Below are 19,100 nucleotides of genomic sequence, written 5' to 3'. Positions count from 1 at the left end.
AGAAAGAAAGAAAGAAAGAAAGAAAGAAAGAAAGAAAGAAAGAAAGAAAGAAAGAAAGAAAGAAAGAAAGAAAGAAAGAAAGAAAGAAAGAAAGAGAAAGAAAGAAAAGAAAGAACCTCTCAATCACTTCTGGGGTATACCCAGGGGCTGCCTGTGTTCATGAATAAAACACTACCCTATTGTTAGATCCAGACTAGGATCCATCCCACAAAGACCACAGGAGACAAAGAATATTGTAAAGGCAAGAAAGTAATCATCACCAGCATACTGGGGTCCCCTATAGCCCAAGGCACTGACCCCTAGACAAATTTCCAAATATCTTTTATAGGATTACAGGGACTTCAAACCATCAGCTGACCTATAAGTTGATCGGCTGTTGTCTAGGGTGTTTCCTTTTATGGCTAGAAATTTCCTTTTATGGCTAAATATATTGGTATATTGTGGTTTATAGGGCCTTTTTTTGGGGGACACACCAGGCAACGCTCAGGGGTTACTCCTGGCTCTGCACAAATCACCTGTGGTAAGCTCAGGGGACCATATGGGATGCTGGAAAGCAAACCATTGTCCATCCTAGGTTAGCCTCGTGCAAGGCAAATGGCTTACTGCTGTGCTATCTCTCCATCCCTAGGTTTATAGCACCTTGGGGTCTGTGTCAACAAAAGTAGGAGAGGAGGAGCTCAGGTGCCCACTGTGTACCCATGACCTTGGCATGCAGTTAAGGTTTAGTAACAGCAGGCTCCCAGGTATTTCTAGTTATCTAACTGTTCTGGTATATGCCCTCAAAGTTCCTGGAATTGGCTGTTCTGGCCTAGTTCCTTCTGCCACATATCTGAGACCTGTCATGGCAGTCTTTATATCTAAAGCAAAGTCAGGGTTACAGAAGCAAACAGAAGTTAATTCCAAACTTACATTCCCTTCTAGCATATAACAATATCCAGGGGTCTTCAAACTTTTTAAACAGGGGGACAGTTCACTGTCCCTCAGACCACTGGAGAGTCTGACTATAGTAAAAACAAAACTTATGAATGAATTCTTATGCACACTGCATATATCTTATTTTTCAATGAAGAAAAAAAACAGATACAAATACAATATGTGGTCTGCGGGCCATAATTTGAGGACCACTGAAAGATTTCTCCAAATCAACTAAGTACTTCTACCAAGGATTGTTTAAGAGGCGCTCTGTGACCCCTGGTGAATAAGCATTCCTGGGAGCACCCTGACTAAATCCTAGTTAGCCCCACAACCAAGAATGTGACCCCTGGCCATCTCACAGTGACATAAGGAAGGGAAACACTGCATACTTGCCTGGTTCCAACCTCCCTGAGAACCCTCCTCCTGCCCTGCCAATGACTTACTACAGTCATGAGTTCCAAGACTTCTGGAAGGTGCTTATTTTCTAATGCACTGGAGGCTGTAAGGACACAAAGCTGCTTGGAGGAGAATGCCACTCTCCCCTTTTTGTGCTCACTCAGATACCCTCAGGGCAAGATTTGAGGGGTCTCGGTACTTTAGGGAACTTGCAATGCTGTTGATCTATTTTCCCCTAAAGTCCTTCACTCTATTTGCTCTCAATAGGCCTTGGGTGAGAGTTAGGGAGGGGGTGAAAATATCTACCCTAAGAACCAGCTAAGTGCAATGATATCAAAGGTTTTCTACTTTTTCCAGGTTAAATGGCTTCCTAAAGACTTTTTTTTTTTAGTTTTCATTTTAGCAGGTTATTTGGCATGGAGGTGGAGGGGGTGCACACTCTGGTGCATGCAACACTCTGGTACTCAGGAATCATTCCTGGCTTTGCACAAGGAACCATATATGTGTTGCCTGCTGCAAAATAAGCACCTTAACCCCTGCACTTTTCTTATCCCTCTGGTCCCTCATTTTTGCAGATTGGAGGATGTGGAGCATAGGCCACAGCCAACTGTGCTCAGGGTTTTGCACTCAGAGATTGGGGTTGGAAACCATATGGAATAACAGGGATTTAACTTGAGTCAACTGCATGCAAGCACCTTCCTCGCTGTGCTCTCTCCAGCTCTGAGAAGGGGGTTTTCTTTTTCTTTTTTCTTTTCTTTCTTTTTTTATTTTTATTTTGGGGCCATACCCAGAGGTGCTTAGGAGTTATTCCTGGCTTTGTGCTCAAAAATTATTCCTGGCAGGCTCAGGTAACCATACGGGATGCCAAAGATCAAATCCATGCCCGTCCCAGGTTGGTGGTGTGCAAGGCAAACACCCCACAGCTGTACTATCACTCTGGCCCCCAGAAGGGAGTTTTCTTTTTGTTTTGTTTTGTTTTATTTTGTTGTTGTTGTTTTCAGCCACACCTGGCGATGCTCAGGGGTTACTCCTGGCTATGCACTCAGAAATCGCTCATGGCTTGTGGGACCATATGGGATGCTGGGGGATTGAACCACAGTCAATTGTAAGCTGGCGCAAGCAAGGAAGATGCCTTATGCCCTGCGCCACTGCTCGGTCTCAGAAGGGGATTTCTTCTTCTTCTTTTTTTTTTTTTGTTTTTTTTTGTTTTTTTTTTTGGGGGGGGAGTTGCACCCGGCAGTTCTCAGGGGTTACTCCTGCCCCACGCTCAGAAATGGCTCCTGGCAGGCTCGGGGGACCATATGGGATGCCAGGATTTGAACCAATGACCTTCTGCATGAAAGGCAAACGCCTTACCTCCATGCTATCTCTCTGGCTCCAGAAAGGGATTTTCTTAAGGCTCACCAGGCAGCATCACACTTCTGTGATATATGCCCCATTATAAAGCAGCCACAATGCTTCTCAATTCAATGACAGGGGCCAAGACCCCACCTTTACTGGGAGGAAGGTCAGGGAATTTGTGGCCACCTTCTATCTGACTGATAAATTTACAAGAATGAGATCTCAACAGTTAGAATTATAGCAAGAGTTACTGAGTGCAAAGCATGATGCTTGCTTTTAATGATCTTATCATCACATCAAATGCTAAGTATCCTTCCCCCATGTTATAAAGCAAAAAATGTGTTTCAAAGAAACACCAGCCTGTTCCACTGATGCTCTTGGGGAATCTCTATACTGATCCTCAACTCACGCCTGCAGGAAAATCATCTTGGCAGGGGACAGATGGGATGGGGCACACCTCTTGTCCCAGGGAGATCTGAAACTTTAGGAAAGCAAAAAGCACACTAGGGTGTCATTTGTTTGATTTTGGTTTTGGTTTGGGGGCCATACCCAGTGATGCTCAGGGATTACTTCCTGCTCTAAATTCAGAAATTAGACCTGGAAGTGCTCAGGAAACCACACAAATGCTACGGATAGAACCTGAGTCAAAGTACGTGCCAAATGGGGCCGGAGAGATGGCGCTAGAGGTAAGGTGTCTGCCTTGCAAGCGCTAGCCAAGGAAGGACCGCGGTTAGATCCCCTGGCGTCCCATATGGTCCCCCCAAGCCAGGGGCAATTTCAGAGCGCTTAGCCAGAGTAACCCCTGAGCATCAAACGAGTGTGGCCCCAAAAAGCAAAAAAAAAAAAAAAAAAAAAAAAAAAAAGAGTATGTGCCAGCTATGGCCCAAAACAAAAGAAAATTTAAAAATATTTAATTCCTTTAGGGCTGGTGAGATAGTATAGTAGGTAAAGTACTCACTATAAAGCCTAGAGCAGAGCAACTCCATTTTGTTAAACGAATGTTAAGTTTTCATTTAAAACTAACAAAGCTAAGTTTCCATTTAAATGTTAAGTTTCTTTCTTTTCTTTTCTTTTTCTTTTTTTCTTTTTTTGGTCCACACCAGGCGGCACTCAGGGGTTACACCTGGCACTGTGCTCAGAAATTGCCTCTGGCTTGGGGAACCATATGGAATGCTAGGGATCAAACCTACTGTCCCATCCTGGGTCAGCTGTGTGCAAAGCAAATGCCCTATCACTGTGCTACCACTCCAGCCCCAAGGGTTAAGTTTCTATCTAAACAATAATGATACAGACCCCAAGGTCTGCATCACCCATGATATTCCACCCTAGACATCTAGCCATAAAAGGACATGATGAAGCACCCTAGAAACACCCTAAACAACAGTGAATCAACTTAAAGGTCAAGACTTCCTGCTTCTAGTCCTGTATCACCTGGTTTGTGACCCTCCCAGGGGTCGCCTCCTGTGGGAGGTGGCCCTGGCCAGCCAATCTGTAGCTTGTTGGTTGATGGAATAAAGCTTTGCTTTTTTTATTCTAATTTATTTATTCTAATTTATTCTAATTCATTTACACACATGGTTCAATTCCTGTCTTTCCATATATTTCTCCACCCCCAACCAGAAGTGATCCTTGAGGGACCAGAGCAATATCACAGAAGGTAGGGCATTTGCCTTGTCTTGTGGCAGACCCAGGTTCAATCCCCAGCATCCCATGTGGTCCCCAAGCCTGCCAGGTGTAATTTCTGAACACACAGTCACTAGTAACTCCTGAGCACCACCAGGTGTGTTCCCCCCTGTATCCCCCCCAAAAAAAAGAAAAGAAAAGAAAGAACTTTCACGTTACCAGATCAGGTCCCTGCAAAGTATTAGGCACCAAGAGAATCCAGGGAAAGGACAGCAAGAAATAAAATGAAGCCATTTTGAATATGTTGAGTCTGAGGTGTTAGTGATGGAAAGAAAGTTTAGGAAAGAGGTTTGGGGCTATAGAGACAATTACGGGGTGAAGGTGCTTACCTTACACATAGCCAGCCATTCTTTAATCCCCAGCATGCAAGGATCCTGGACTTTGTGAGCTGTAGTCCTGGAGTTCCCCCAAGCACTGCTGGGGTGGTGGTAATCACTTGTTAGGGTACGAGTTGACACTCAGGTTGGCATTGAGAGTCAAAGACCACCTCTGATAGTACAAGGTGCAAAAGGGAGTTTATTTGGTTAACAGAGGTCCGAGCTTCATCAAACTAAGAAATCTTGGTGCTGCAGACTTGTTAGCGTCCCCAAGCAAAATCTTAGTGGGTTAATAATTTTTCACTGGGAATAAGCGGGCACACAAGGTGGACGAATATGAAATATGAATATGAGGGGCCGGGAAGGTGGCGCTAGAGGTAAGGTGTCTGCCTTGCATGCGCTAGCATAGGATGGACCGCGATTTGATCCCCCCGAGTCCCATATGGTCCCTCCAAGCCAGGGGCAATTTCTGAGCGCATAGCCAGGAGTAACCCCTGAGCGTCAAACGGGTGTGGCCCAAAAACCAAAAAAAAAAAAAAAAAAAAAAGAAAAAAAGAAATATGAAAATGAAATAAATGAGACCACACAAAATGAATTGTATGGGGACCCACGTCCAAGGGACGAGAGACAAATTTATTTTTCATCTGATGACTTTTTAAGCATGAGCTCTGGAATGCAGAGTGTCGTTAGGGAGAACAAAGAGTGGGAAATGTTCTGGAGAAAGTACAATGAGGGATCAAGCTTTAAACCTACATATTAAAAGACCGTTCTTCAGGTGAGGAAAAGTCCTGTTGGGTGTTAGTGAAAATGTTTTTTGGGGAAGCAGAAAAACAGGTTTATCAAGAAACCAGGAAGAGAAAGATAAAAATGTTTTGTTTTAGTGCAAAGACCAAGATCACCAACCACAGAAGATGGATTAAAATGGCACTGAGGTAACAGAACCTCTAGATTCACAAAGACTGACTTCACCATAAGTCCCACCTCAGGATCTATACAGATACTGAGACCTCTAAACACAGAGCTCTGATTGTATCACCCTGGACAGAGCAGAAGTCTACCACACACCAAAAAAAAAAAAAAAACAAAAAAAAACCACTACCGGGAGAGTAATGATCCTGAGCAAAGACTAGAGCTGATCCCATGACAGTATACTCCAAGGACGGAGAAACCCCATATCACATAGGGCAAGTGAATTCCTTTTCGAATGACCCCAATATTTACTGTGCCAGGGCAAAAGGGAAAAAAAACAAAAAGACAAAAAACACAAAACCTTGGACATTTTTTATATATATATATTACCTTCATTTATTATTGTTATTATTATTTTTATTTACCTAGCTATTTTGGTCGATTTCCCTTTTTGGATGTGATTATTGAAATTGTTGTCCCCAATTATCCTTATTTTTTTTTTCTTTTCTCTTCCTTTCTTTTCTTTCGTTATGTGCTACGCCATGTTTCTTATTTCAAGACCACGGCGTGTTTTTTTGTTTGTTATTTTTTGTTTGTTTTTGTTTTTTGTTTGTTTTGTTTTGTTTGTTTGTTTTTTATCTGTTTTTTGTGGTGCTTATCGATATAGCTGGAGTCCTCACTGGATATTTGACACTTCTTTTGGTACTGGTGGAGTGTTTCACCTTCTTTTTCTCATTCATTTCCCAAATCGATGATGGGAACCTCTAGAAGGATTCTGCCCATTTTCGGGGTATTAGACTCTTACCCCCAGTTTATTTATTTTCTCTTTTTCAGGCAAAACCACGCAACTTGAACTAGCTAGCCCTGCCCCCACTTAGAGGGGGAAATAAGGGAGGCATCAAGACCAAACTGATGCAAGACTACTAAGTAGTAGGTTAGATACAGAGGGGACCACATATTCTAGACGCCCTGGGGGTGAGGGAAGAGGAAATGGGAGGTAGGACAAAAACGGAGGGGTAGGGAGGACAATTTAGGGATGGGAATCCCCCCTGATTTTATGTAAATATGTACCTAAAATATTATTGTCAACAATATGTAAGCCACTATGATCAAAATAAAAATTATATTAAAAAAATGTTTTGTGGGGCCGGCGGTGGCGCTGGAGGTAAGGTGCCTGCCTTGCCTGCGCTAGCCTAGGACAGACCGCAGTTCGATCCCCCGGTGTCCCATATGGTCCCCATATGTTGCCAGGAGCAACTTCTGAGCACATAGCCAGGAGTAACCCCTGAGCGTCACAGGGTGTGGACCAAAAACCAAAAAAAAAAAAATGTTTTGTTTTGTTTTGGTTTTGTTTTGGTTTTGGTTTTGGTTTTTGGGCCACACCCGGTGACGCACAGGGGTTACTCCTGGCTATGCGCTCAGAAGTCGCTCCTGGCTTGGGGGACCATATGGGACACCGGGGGATCGAACCTCAGTCCGTCCTAGGCTAGCGCAGGCAATGCAGGCACCTTACCTCTAGCGCCACCGCCCGGCCCCAGATAAAAATGTTTGTGATGTTTATCTGGTCGCTGGAAAGTAGATTTTGGGGGGGACGGAAATAATTGTTTACCATCATAGCTAGACTTAGAAAAACAAGCTGCTGGGCCTGGAGAGATAGCACAGCGGTGTTTGCCTTGCAAGCAGCCGATCCAGGACCTAAGGTGGTTGGTTCGAATTCCGGTGTCCCATATGGTCCCCTGTGCCTGCCAGGAGCTATTTCTGAGCAGACAGCCAGGAAGTAACCCCTGAGCACTGCCGGGTGTGGCCCAAAAACAAAAAAAAAAAAAAAAAAAAAAAAAAAAGAAAAACAAGCTGCTGGCACCAGGTTATAAAGTCACAAATAAGCTAGCCAGTGGGGAACTTTTGGCGGGCTTTTGGTACCGTCTTTTCTTTGTCTGTAGGAAAGCTGAGGCTGGATTTCTATAGTGTCCAAATAAAGAGAAAATGTAATGTTACAGCCATGTTGGAATTACCGCCAATAATCCACGCAAAGGGTCAAATGATTGACTTCGCTGAGCGGGCCTTTTGGCAAATAATTCTTTGGGAGGAAGGCACTGCCCCAGGAAGGCAAAAGGCCATGTCTGGTGAGTGCCCCCCCTAAGTGGGGAGGTAACATCTTGGTAAGAACCCTGAGTCAAATCTTCAAGCAGTTTATAGTAGAAATCACAAGCAGTAACAGTATGATCATTTCATTGTATAGATGTTTTAATTAATCACTGATTTTTCTAGCTCAACTTTGGTTGTCTAGGGATACTCTGATTTGAACCCTGTCAAGGATTACTCTGATTCAAACTTTGGTTGTTAAGGGAGCCTTTTCAGATAGAACATTCCAAGCTCACTCAAGCCCTAGTTCCTTATTCCTGGAGGGCACCAACTTTGGTTTTATTTTTATTTATTTTTTTTTTGTTTTTTTGGGGGGTCACATCCAGCTGCGCTCAGGGGTTACTCCTGGCTTTATGCTCAGAAATTGCTCCTGGCAGACTCAGGGGACCATATGGGATACTGGGATTCTAACCACCATCCTTCTGCATACAAGGCAAAAATGCCCTACCTCCATGCTATCTCTCCGGCCCCCAACTTTGGTTTTATTTCTGAGTTAACTCTCTCTGCCTTCATCTAGGAGTGGAAAAGTACACTTTACTAGGGTTTGAGCTTATCTTAGTCTAGAGTTCCTTGTCATGAACTTTGCGGGGAATATTGGTTCTTACATACTGACACTTTAGGTAGGGCAGGCCTTTGCCTTGAACCATAGGCTCACAACTGTTTATAACCAGTTTTAACTTTAGACATACATTTTAATTGTTGTCTTTGTTCCTGAGCCATATCTGGTGGTGCTCTGGAGTTACTCCTGGCTTTACACTCAGAAATTACTCCTGGTTGGGCAAAAGAGACCATATGGGATGTTGGAGCTCAACCCTGGGTCACCCTCATGCAAGGCAAATACACTACTTGCTATACTATTGCTCCGGCTCCTTGACTCACATTATATGTGTGTGTGTATTTATATATATATATATATATATATATATATATATATATATATATGTATATATATATAAATCTCATTTACATTCAGCATATAGTACTTTATTCAGTGAGGAAGGCTAGAGCTCCTGGTTTGTTTGTTTTTTTTTGTTGTTGTTGTTGTTTTCTTTTTTGGTTTTTGGGTCACACCCAGAGGTGCTCAAGAGTTACTCCTGGCTCTGTACTAAGAAATAGCTTCTGGCAGGCTCCGGTACCATATGGGATACTGGGGATTGAACCAGCTTTGTCTTGGGTCAGCCATATGCAAGGCTAATGCCCCACTGCTGTGCTATTGCTCCAGCCCTGAGCTCCTGGTTTTTATTTCAGTGGTGTTGTTTGCAGTGCTGAGGATTGAACCCAAGGCCTCACACCTGCAAGGTAAATGCTTGATCACTGAATTACATGCCAGGCCAAGAGAGAAATGCTAGCATCTTCGGAGATGCAAATCCTGATTCAGAAAAATTATTTCAATGCCTGTTAATTCAAGAATCTTCATCCATGGGGCTAGAGTGACAGAATAAGGGGTAGGGTCTTGCCTCACATACAGCCAACCCAAATTCAACCCCTAGCATCCCATATGGCTCTATCATCACCAGGAGTGATCCCTGAGCACAGAATCAGCCCTGAGCACTGCTGGCTGTAGTCCCAACAACAAAACAAACAAACACACACACAATCTTCATTAAGCAACTTAATTTTTTTACTGTTTGAAACTTTACTTAAACACTGTGATTTACAAAGTTGTTCATAATAGTTATTTCAAGTATTCAATGTTCCAGCACCAATCCCAACACCAATGTGACCACCCCTTCACCAATGTCACCATTTTCCTACCAGCCTGCCAAGTCTGCCCTGTAGCACAGACAACATAATTTACATTATATTGCTGTTACAACATGTATCTCATAATGGTGCCATTAAATTTATGGTCTAAGGACTAACTGAGCTGTTTTGTCCTAGTTGAGTCTTCTGTTTTCACACATTGAGTTTAGGTGCCTTGGAAGCAACTTCCCTGCCTAATTTTCTGTGCTCCTACTGGCTGTCAGCGCTGTGAAAATAGGAGGTGTTGATACAGGAACTGTGAGAGTTGGGTAATTCAGTAATTTAGCCTCTCTTTGAGATTAGTCATGGATCTGTGTGGCTGGGCCATTTATATGCAAGGGATGTTGGCATGGGTGGGGCGCTAAGTCTCTGGGACTCCAGAGATCTCAGGTGAGATTAGTCCCATCCTGCAACTTCAGAACCTTTCACTGACTGTCCCTACAGTGACTTTCATCCTTATTCTCCAAACTCAAGTCAAACAAGTCTTCCTTCTTTTGGTCCTTCTCTCTCTCTCTCACTAGAACCCACTGGCTTTGTTCCTTTCAAATATCCCTCCAAATCTTTTTGATTTTTTTGGTTTTGCTTTGAGCCACACCCATGCTCAGGGCTTACTCCTATGAGTTCAGGGATCTTGGTGCTTGGGGGACTGTGGTTGGAACTCAAGCCAGCCTCATGCACAACCTGCTACACTATAACTCTAGCCCCAAATCTACTATTTTTTTAAGGCCACACCGGCAGTGCTTAGGTTTTATTCCTGGTTCTGCACTCAAGAATCACTTCTGGTGGTGCTCAGGGAACCATATGGGGTGCATACCAGGGGTTGAACCCAGTTTGGCTGTGTGCAAGGAAAACTCTATGTACTGTCCTATCACACTGGTTCCCCCAACCCATCCCTTTTTTAAGCACACTCAGGGTTTATTCCTGGCACTGTGCTCTTAATCCATTCCTGGTAGTGTTTAGGGAACTATATTGGGGGGGTCAGGGATTGAATCCTGCTTGATCACATACAGGGCAAAAGCATGACCTGCTGTACTAGCTCTTCAGCCCTTTAAACCTATTTATTCCCATTTCCCATGCCACTCAGGACCTCTTCAACTCTTACCTAAACACTGAGTGCTAGAGTTGGTTTTCTAGAAGTGAACTAGAAAGAGGTGACAAATCAGAAGAGGATGAATCAATAAGTGACAATGAATGTGGTCACCAATACAAAAAGTAATACTATTACTTGATTTTTATTATTATTTTATTTATTTATTTATTTATTTTTGGTTTTTGGGTCACACCCGGCGGTGCTCAGGGGTTACTCCTGGCTGTCTGCTCAGAAATAGCTCCTGGCAGGCACGGGGGACCATATGGGACACCGGGATTTGAACCAACCACCTTTGGTCCTGGATCGGCTGCTTGCAAGGCAAACACCGCTGTGCTATCTCTCCGGGCCCTGATTTTTATTTTTTAGCCCCAATCAAACCCAGCCTCCCACATTCAACACAAGTGCTAACCCTTTTGCTCTTACTGGCTCTCCTTGGCTCCAATACCAAATTTCCAAAAAACACTGAATGGAAAACTTAAATTTAGCCTGTTGATTTGGGGGCTATACCTGGCAGTTCTCAGGGATCACTCCTAACAAGGTTCAGGGGGACCATATGTGCTGTTTTACCTCTTTTTTTTTTTTTTTTTTTTTTTTTTTTTTTGTGATTTTTGGGTCACACCCGGCAGTGCTCAGGGGTTACTCCTGGCTTCATGCTCAGAAATTGCTCCTGGCAGGCACGGGGGACCATATGGGACGCCGGGATTTGAACCGATGACCTTATGCATGAAAGGCAAACGCTTTACCTCCATGCTATCTCTCCGGCCCCAACCTTACTGGCTCTTGGGTCCCTGATTTTATTTCTTTTTTCAAACCTCCATTTAAGGTCAGCTATGCTGCTGGGGGTAGAGGTGTCGGTTGAGGGTTGTATGCATGCTGTACATATATGTAACCCTCCCTGGGCTCCATGCAGGGCACTAAAAGAATAATTTAAAAAAAGAAACACACATACAGACTTGAACCTGGATCAGTTGCATGTAAGACAAGTTCCCTATCCCTGTATCATCTCTCTGGCCCATAACTTTTTTTTTTCAGTCCTCTCGCAACTTTCCTCAATGCAGGATTTTTCTCAGTCACAGACACAGAAGGAAGGTCAGTATAAGGTCTGCTCCATGTCCTGACCGTACTTCTGGTTTCAGCATCAGTCCTGAGGAGGGGAGAGTAATATCTACCAATAATGGCAGCCTTTTACTTCAAGTGCCTGTGACACACTTGCATGCCTCTGTAATTTTTTGTTTCTTTACCAATGGATATTTAAAATGTATTAAACTAAATTTCTTTATTTTAGGGGGGAAAAGCCCATACACACATTAAAAAAAAAAAAAAAACTCTTTCCTCAATATTCAGCTTATTTTCTGCCCTAGCTAGAAGCAGAGAGTCCAAAATATTCCCCTATCATAGTAGGGGTAGAAGCAAAGGCCCATGCATGCCTACGCATGTCCAGTCCACGAGCAGCATTCATGCATGCGATGGTCATCCCCGAGGCTTTGCACATCGCTGCTGAAGGACACAGAACCATTTACAACAGAAACACAAAAGGCTCCCCCACAACCACAATGGGTCGCAGCCACACCCCCCCAAAAAGCCGGGAAAAAAAATGGATGAGAAAAAACCAGTATCCGGCAGGGGGCGCTCCGGAGTCCAGCTCCGCCCGCGCGGGCGTTTTCAAAATGGAAACAAACCCGGCCCCGCCCCGTAGCCTGAGGCCGCCGGAAATGGAGCCCCGCCTCCCGCGAAGGGACGGGCGGAACTCCTTTTATGGTTCTCTTCTCTGCCCGTACAACTTCCGGACCAAGCTCTTTACCGGTTAAGAAGCGCGACAGCAGCAGCACAAAGCCGCGCGCGTCCATCTCCGCTTGGACCCGCCCCGGAAGTGACGCCGTCACGGCGCGCCCGTGTCCCGTCGGGCTTTGCGGCGGATGCGGCGGCGACGGCGCGAAAATGGCGGCGGCGGGATGCCTGGAGCGCAGCTTGGTGGAGCTGAGCGGAGCTGAGCGTGAGAGGCCCCGGCGCTTTCGGGAACTCACGGTGTGCTGCGTAGGTACGGAAGCAACCCCAGGCAGGCGCCATGTGGTCCTGCCTGCCCTTTCGGGGTTCAAGCCTGGAGCCCTAAATGTCTGCCCACACCCCACCCACCCCATGCTTCATCCTCTTCTTTTCCAAGTCCACATGCATTAGATGCATATGGGCTGCTGCTTCTCTTCTTCCCCTTCCCAGCGTGTGTGCATTGTCAGTCCATGAATTACCACACATTTTCCTCGGCGCCCCTCTGTCATCCTCTGAGCACCACGTGAGCCTGGGTTGACTGATCCCCCCTGTTCTTTTTTTTTTTTGCAGGGACCCCGACGACTACGAGCGTGAAACACAGCGAGAGCGCGGGAGGCTTCTGCTATTCAGAAAGTGGCCATCTGTTCTCCATCACCAGAAACAGGTTCATTCATTGGTGAGTACTTACTTACTCAGGGGGGCGCCACCCCTCCCTACGCCCCTTTTCCAGGGCAGGGGTGGTTTAGCTCCTGGGTGAAGACCTGATAGTTTTGCCTCAAGCGTCGTTTTCTCCTAAGCTGTCAAGATGAGAAAAGGGAAAAACAGGTCTGCTGATCTGAATCAAGAAATGCCGATCGGAAATGTTCTTGGATAGGTATCTTCTAGGCATCCTTGTAAGCAAAGGAATATAAGCCCAGAAACTCAATTTTAAACTTGAGCCCATCCAAGATTTCTTGATTTGTTTGGAGGAGGATGAGAATGGCAGGGAGTTCTTCAGGGGCTATTTCTGACTCTGCTCAGAGATCACTCCTGGTACTGCTTGGAGATCTTAGGCGTACTGAGGATCACACTGGGGTTGATAGACATACATTTAAGGCAAGCAACTTAACCCTAGTGGTCTCTCTCAGGCTCTAAAACCACCATGTCTTTTATGGGGCAGTTTTCAGAAGGAAAAGGGTTATCAGTATGTGCTTTGGTGCAGGGGCTACAAGCTTCTAATGGGAGAATCCTGTGTTATGGTAGGACAGAGGAGATCTTTGCATTTCACCTGAGATGGGAAAGCTGAAAGATGAACCTGACAAGCTGGGCTAGGGAAGAGAGCAGTTAGTTCAGAGACCAGAATACCATGCTATTAAGCCCAGGCGAGTGATGGGAACTGGGTGGGCTTGAGATTCTGACCTGAAGGAAGTGAAAGTGATGTGCTAGTTGCCGAGACAGGGAAAGGACAGTGAGACTCAGATCACAGAACACTTCAAATGGGTTTTGAATTTGATCCTGGATACAGTGAAAAACAAGTGAAGGATGGAAGAGGTTATTAGCATGATCTAAACTGCAGCCTTTAGAAATCAGTCTGTTTTGTGTGAAACAAATTTGAGACAGATGTGTGTAATACAGAATAACAGTTTGTTTTTGTGAAAAATGCTGGTGGTTTCAGTTGTGGGTGTGGCTAGGAAAGGGGAAAGCCTTGGGTTGAGTCTATGCTGACAGTGGGGCGGAGCTAGGTGAGGGCCTTGGGTACAATTAGGATGCTGCTGAGATCCAAAGTCATGAGTGGAGAGTTTGCCTTTTCTTGGGACATCTGAAATGCGTTTGGGGTGAATGTTCAATGGCTCTTTTATTTTTATTTCTCCCACTCACGAGTTCCCCAGTGGTTGGTGCTAAGATGCGCTGGTAACCACACATTTGGCTGTGGTCCACACACGTTTGTGATGCAGAGTGTTGTTGGGGTGATATGGGAGAGGTCTGGTCATTCTGTGAGGATGTAAGATGGTGCAGGGTTTAACTCAGTCTCACACCTACTGTACTACTGAACCACATCTTCAACTCTGTAAATTTTGGGGGAAAGGGGAATGAACCACAATGGCAGTGCTCAGGTCTTACTCCTGGCTCTGTGCTCAGGATCACTTCTGGTAGTGCTTGGGAGACCATCTGGGGTACTGAGGGGAATCGAACCTAGATTGACATGTGCAATGCAAACATCCTATCTGCTGTACTATTGCTTCAGCTCCTGTAATAGTCTTACTATCCACTGAATTTGTAATACACTTAGCAGCTTTTTGGAGATTTTGGGTAAGAACTGAAATGTATAGGTGTTAGTCCTTTTAAGGGAATGTGTTAGAAACACATCTTGATTACTTAAATATTTCTGGGGGGCAGAGAGATAGCATGGTGGTTAGGGTGTTTGCCTTGCATGCAGAAGGACGGTGGTTCGAATCCCGGCATCCCATATGGTCCCCTGAGCCTGCCAGAAGCAATTTCTGAGCGTAGAGCCAAGAGTAACCCCTGAGCGCTGCCAGGTGTGACCCCTCAAAAAAAACCAAACAAGCAAAAAAAGAAATATTTCTGGGGGCCAGAGAGATAGCATAGCGGTAGGGTTTTTGCCTTGCATGCAGCCAACACAGGACAGACCCCGTTTCAATTCCCAGCATCCCATGTGGTCTCCCATGCCTGCCAGTAGTGATTTCTGAGTGCATAGCCAGGAGTAACCCGAATGCTGCTGAGCGTAACCCAAAAACAATAAAACAAACAAAATATATTTCTGAGGAAACATGGCTCAACTGTGAGATTTGAACCACCATCCTTCTGCATGCAAGGCAAACACCCTACCTCCATGCTATCTCTGTGGCTCCTGCTTTATAGTTATTATGTATTCCCTCTCCCACCATAAAAGCACTTTGTCTGCTTTCTTTGTGCCCTGCTATATCCTTCTTTAAACACAGACTGCAACATAGTAGATCCTCAAAAATGTTTCAGGGGTTTACCAGAGTCATACTAAGGGTGCCTGGGGGAGACTGTAGGGCAAGGGAAAAATGACATGCAGTATGAGGGATGAAAGTAAGAGCACTGGGTAACCCCTGAGCGCTGCCAGGTATGAACCAAAAACAAACAAAAAAACCTATCAAGCAGAGAGATGTAACCACTATTAGGGCCTGTGCTAGTCATGTGATCTGGGTTCACATCAGTACCATATGATCCCCTGAGCATCAATTAAAAAGTTCCAGTACTACAGGACAGGGCCTCAGCAGTAGAGATGTCACAAGAGAAGTCCATAGGAGAGGCTTTGGGAAAGGCCTGGTCAGGGAAGTGAGAGGAACTGAAGTGTTCATTGAAATGGGTTATGGTGACGTGGGTGCGATGAGGGCAGATTGGAGACTCAGAGGGAAGTGAACAAATAGGGGGGATTTGGTCGTGCCAGAGAAGGAGAGAACATGATAGGAGCAGATGAGAGAAGATGTGGCCAGAAGAGCAAGCTTGTTTTACGTGAAGACTTTAGAAGGAGCTTTGGGTTCAGGAGGGATGTTACTAAGAAAGTTCAGGCTGGCTATGAATTCTAAGACTTGATTGGGAGAAAGGATGTGAAAATGGAGCTGAGGTGATAGGCCGTTGGGACATCCCCAGCCAAGTACTTTGTGTTTCCAAGTTAATCATGTGCAGTTTCAAAGGAAAGATCCTGTTCTGCTCCCTTGATCAGGTAACAGGAGGACTAGCCACAAGAAATACTGTCGCTTTGATCCATACACTGGTAATCTGTATGGAGTATTGGATTCCACCACAACTAATGAATGGGTGGGGAAGGGAGTGAATTTTCATTCTAGTGGAATGTGATTGTATTAGTCTACTAAGTAAATAATCTACCAAACTTGAGAATGCTTTCACTTAATAGAATCACGGTGCATTTATGGAAGTCTGCATCATGTAATGATTTGACATATGTAATAGTCAGTTTTGATTTTTTTGTTGGGTTTTTTTGGGAGGTTGGTGCTCAGAGGTTCCTGGCTCTGCACTCAGGAGTCACTCCTTGTGGGCTTGAGGGAACCATATGGGATGATGGGGATCAAACCCTGGTTGACTATGCAAGGCAAATATTTACCTACTGTGCTATCACTCCAGCCCCCAATCTTGATTGATTCAAAATTTTCCAATGGACAGTTTTCGTGAACATTATTTGGTGGGGAGGGGCTCACATGGCAGTACTCAGGGCTTACTCCTGGTTCTGTGCCCAAAATTACTTACTTTGGAGGACTTGGAGGACCACATGGGATTCTGTCGATCAAACTTAGGCTAACCACATACAAGCAAGTTCCTTAACACTGTACTATCTCCAGTCCCCATCATTTTGTGTGTGTGTGTGTGTGTGTGTGTGTGTGTGTGTGTTCAGCACAGTAATCAGAAAGAAAAACACAGACTTTGAAAATAATATATTTTTGGGGAATGGAATGATAGTACAGTGAGCGAAGTGATTGCCTTGTAGGTAGCTGACTCGGGTTTGATCCCCAGCATCCCATATGGTCCCCTGAGCCTCATCAGGAGTAATCCTAGAGTATCCCTGGGTGTGGCCTAAAAGTCAAATTAAAAAAAATTTTTTTAATAAAATGTCTTTTTTGTTTTTGAAAACAGGAAGGTGTCTGGAGAGTTATTGGAGCTGGTGGAAGAGTCCCTGGACTTAAACTTGTTGAATAATGCAGTTCGCCTCAAATTCCAGAATTGTAGTGTCTTACCCGGTGGGGTGCATGTCTCTGAGACTCATAATCATGTGATCATCCTAATCATCACCAACCAGACAGTGCACAGGTTACTCCTGCCGCACCCATCCCGCATGTATCGGAGTGTAAGTTGGCTGAGCATTTCTGTCTTTATTTCCCAATGGGTCTGGCAGGTACAGATCAGTGCTTCAGCCATGTGTGTTGGAATCCAGGGACATTTGGCTTTCTTATTGACTCTTCAGATACAACCTTGATGAGTAGCTGTTTTATTGTCTTGATGTTTAGGAGCTGTTCCTAGCACCTTGCTTGGGGGACCATCCGATGTGGAGTCTAGAACCTGAGCTTTCCTCATGTATAGCAACTTAGGCCTTTGAGCCACTGCACAGCACTTCTGAGTTAGCTTTTTTGTTTATTTGTATTTTGGTTTTTGAGTTCCCTCCTCCCCATGGGTGCTCAAAGCTTACTACTAGCTCTGTGATCAGGGATCGCTCCTGGCGGTGCTCATACAAGGGATTATATGCAGTGCTGAGGGTCAAACCTGGGTTGACTCCATGCAAGGCAAGTGTCTTATACTCTCTCCAACTCATGAGGGAGTTTTTTTTGTTTTGGGACCACAGCCAGTGATGATCAGGGGTTACTCTTCGCTGTGTACTTAATTGCACTTGGGGACCCCGTATGGGTTACTGGAGATCGAACCCGGGTCTACCATGAGCAAGACAAGGACCGTCTCCACTGTATATTATTCTGCCTCTCTTGAGTTTTTTGGATTTTTGTTGTTGGGTGGTTTGGGTTTTTTTTTTTATTTATTTGTTTTGGTTTTTTGGTTTGAGGCTGCACCCAGGGTTTGCTCCTGGCTCTGTGCTCAGAAATTACTCCTGGCAGACTTGGAAAATCATGTGGTATGCCGGGTATAAAATATGGGTCAGCCACTTGCAAGGCAAATGCCCTATCCACTTTGCTATCGCTCCAGCCCTGAGTTACTACTTTTTTTTGTTTGTTTGTTTTTTGGGCCACACCCGGCGGTGCTCAGGGGTTACTCCTGGCTGTCTGCTCAGAAATAGCTCCTGGCAGGCACAGGGGACCATATGGGACACCGGGATTCGAACCAACCACCTTTGGTCCTGGATCGGCTGCTTGCAAGGCAAACGCCTCTGTGCTATCTCTCCGGCCCCGAGTTACTACTTTTTTGTTGTTGTTGTTTTTTTGGGGGGGTCACACCTGGTAGTGCTCAGGGGACCATATGGGATGCGAGGATTTCAACCACAATCTTTCTGCATGCAAGGCAAAACGTCCTACCTCCATGCTATGAGTTACCTCCGGCCCATGAGTTACTGCTTTTAGTGGTTAGGCTCATTCACACTGTTGTAATGGCCAGGGTCATACATATTCCATATTCTGGGCTGTTTTGCTCACATACTTTTTGATTGTGGAGTCACTGTCTGTGCATGTATGGTCGCAGTGCTAGGGCACTGGGTCACAGTCCACAAAGAGACTCACACTTCTTCAGTTCTGGTGCTTGGAACTCTCACTAAGAAGTGGAGCAGTGCTATGCTTCTCACACATATGCCTTCCCTGGGCTATACTATCAGACACAGCCAGAATCAGTTGTGGCTTTAGGGGTCATGGAGCAGAGTTGCTGGGCACAAAGGGCAGGTCAGTATAGACCAAGCTTGTTCCTGCCAGGAGAGAAGAGCCCAAACTCACAGCAAAATGGGTGCCAAGAGCCTCCAAATGTACCCCAAGCCTCCAGAAATAACTTTTTATTTTAAACTCAGCAACCTTTTCTTTTTCTGGGATGGGGTGCCCACATCACACCTTATGGAACTCAGGACTAACTTGAGACTGACTTCAGGGATCATTCCTGGCTGGGCTAGGGACCATATGAGGTGCTGGGGACTGAACTCGGGTTGGCGGCAAGCAACCTTCCCGCTGTACTATTTCTAGCCCTAAATTTGACCTTTTTTTTTTGGTGTTTGGTTTTTGGGCCATACCTGGTGATGCTCAGGGGTTAGTTCTGGCTATGCATTCAGAAATTGCTCCTGGCGGGCCCAGAGAGATAGCACAGCGGCGTTTGCCTTCCAAGCAGCCAATCTAGGA

General features: G+C 45.1%; 1 protein-coding gene across 2 annotated transcripts in view; it reads left to right on the top strand.

Annotated features, from left to right (window-relative positions):
- The first annotated feature begins 12,465 nt into the window (after positions 1 to 12,465).
- Positions 12,466 to 19,100, top strand: part of NUP160 (nucleoporin 160) — a 71,791-nt gene continuing 65,156 nt past the window's right edge. Inside the window, exons 1-3 of one of the 2 annotated variants that reach the window (XM_049779568.1) lie at positions 12,466 to 12,596; positions 12,890 to 12,976; positions 16,918 to 17,128. In XM_049779568.1, the coding sequence (XP_049635525.1) occupies positions 12,475 to 12,596; positions 12,890 to 12,976; positions 16,918 to 17,128 (420 nt within the window). In that variant the 5' untranslated portion in view covers positions 12,466 to 12,474. Of the gene's footprint in view, positions 12,597 to 12,870; positions 12,977 to 16,917; positions 17,129 to 19,100 lie in introns of both variants that reach the window. The other variant, XM_049779567.1, reaches the window with a different exon arrangement.

The sequence above is a fragment of the Suncus etruscus genome, chromosome 9 (genome assembly GCF_024139225.1).
Source record: "Suncus etruscus isolate mSunEtr1 chromosome 9, mSunEtr1.pri.cur, whole genome shotgun sequence".
Lineage (NCBI taxonomy): Eukaryota > Metazoa > Chordata > Mammalia > Eulipotyphla > Soricidae > Suncus > Suncus etruscus.
The sequence above is the reverse complement of the archived record's forward strand: the minus strand, read 5'-3'. Positions and strand labels throughout refer to the sequence as shown.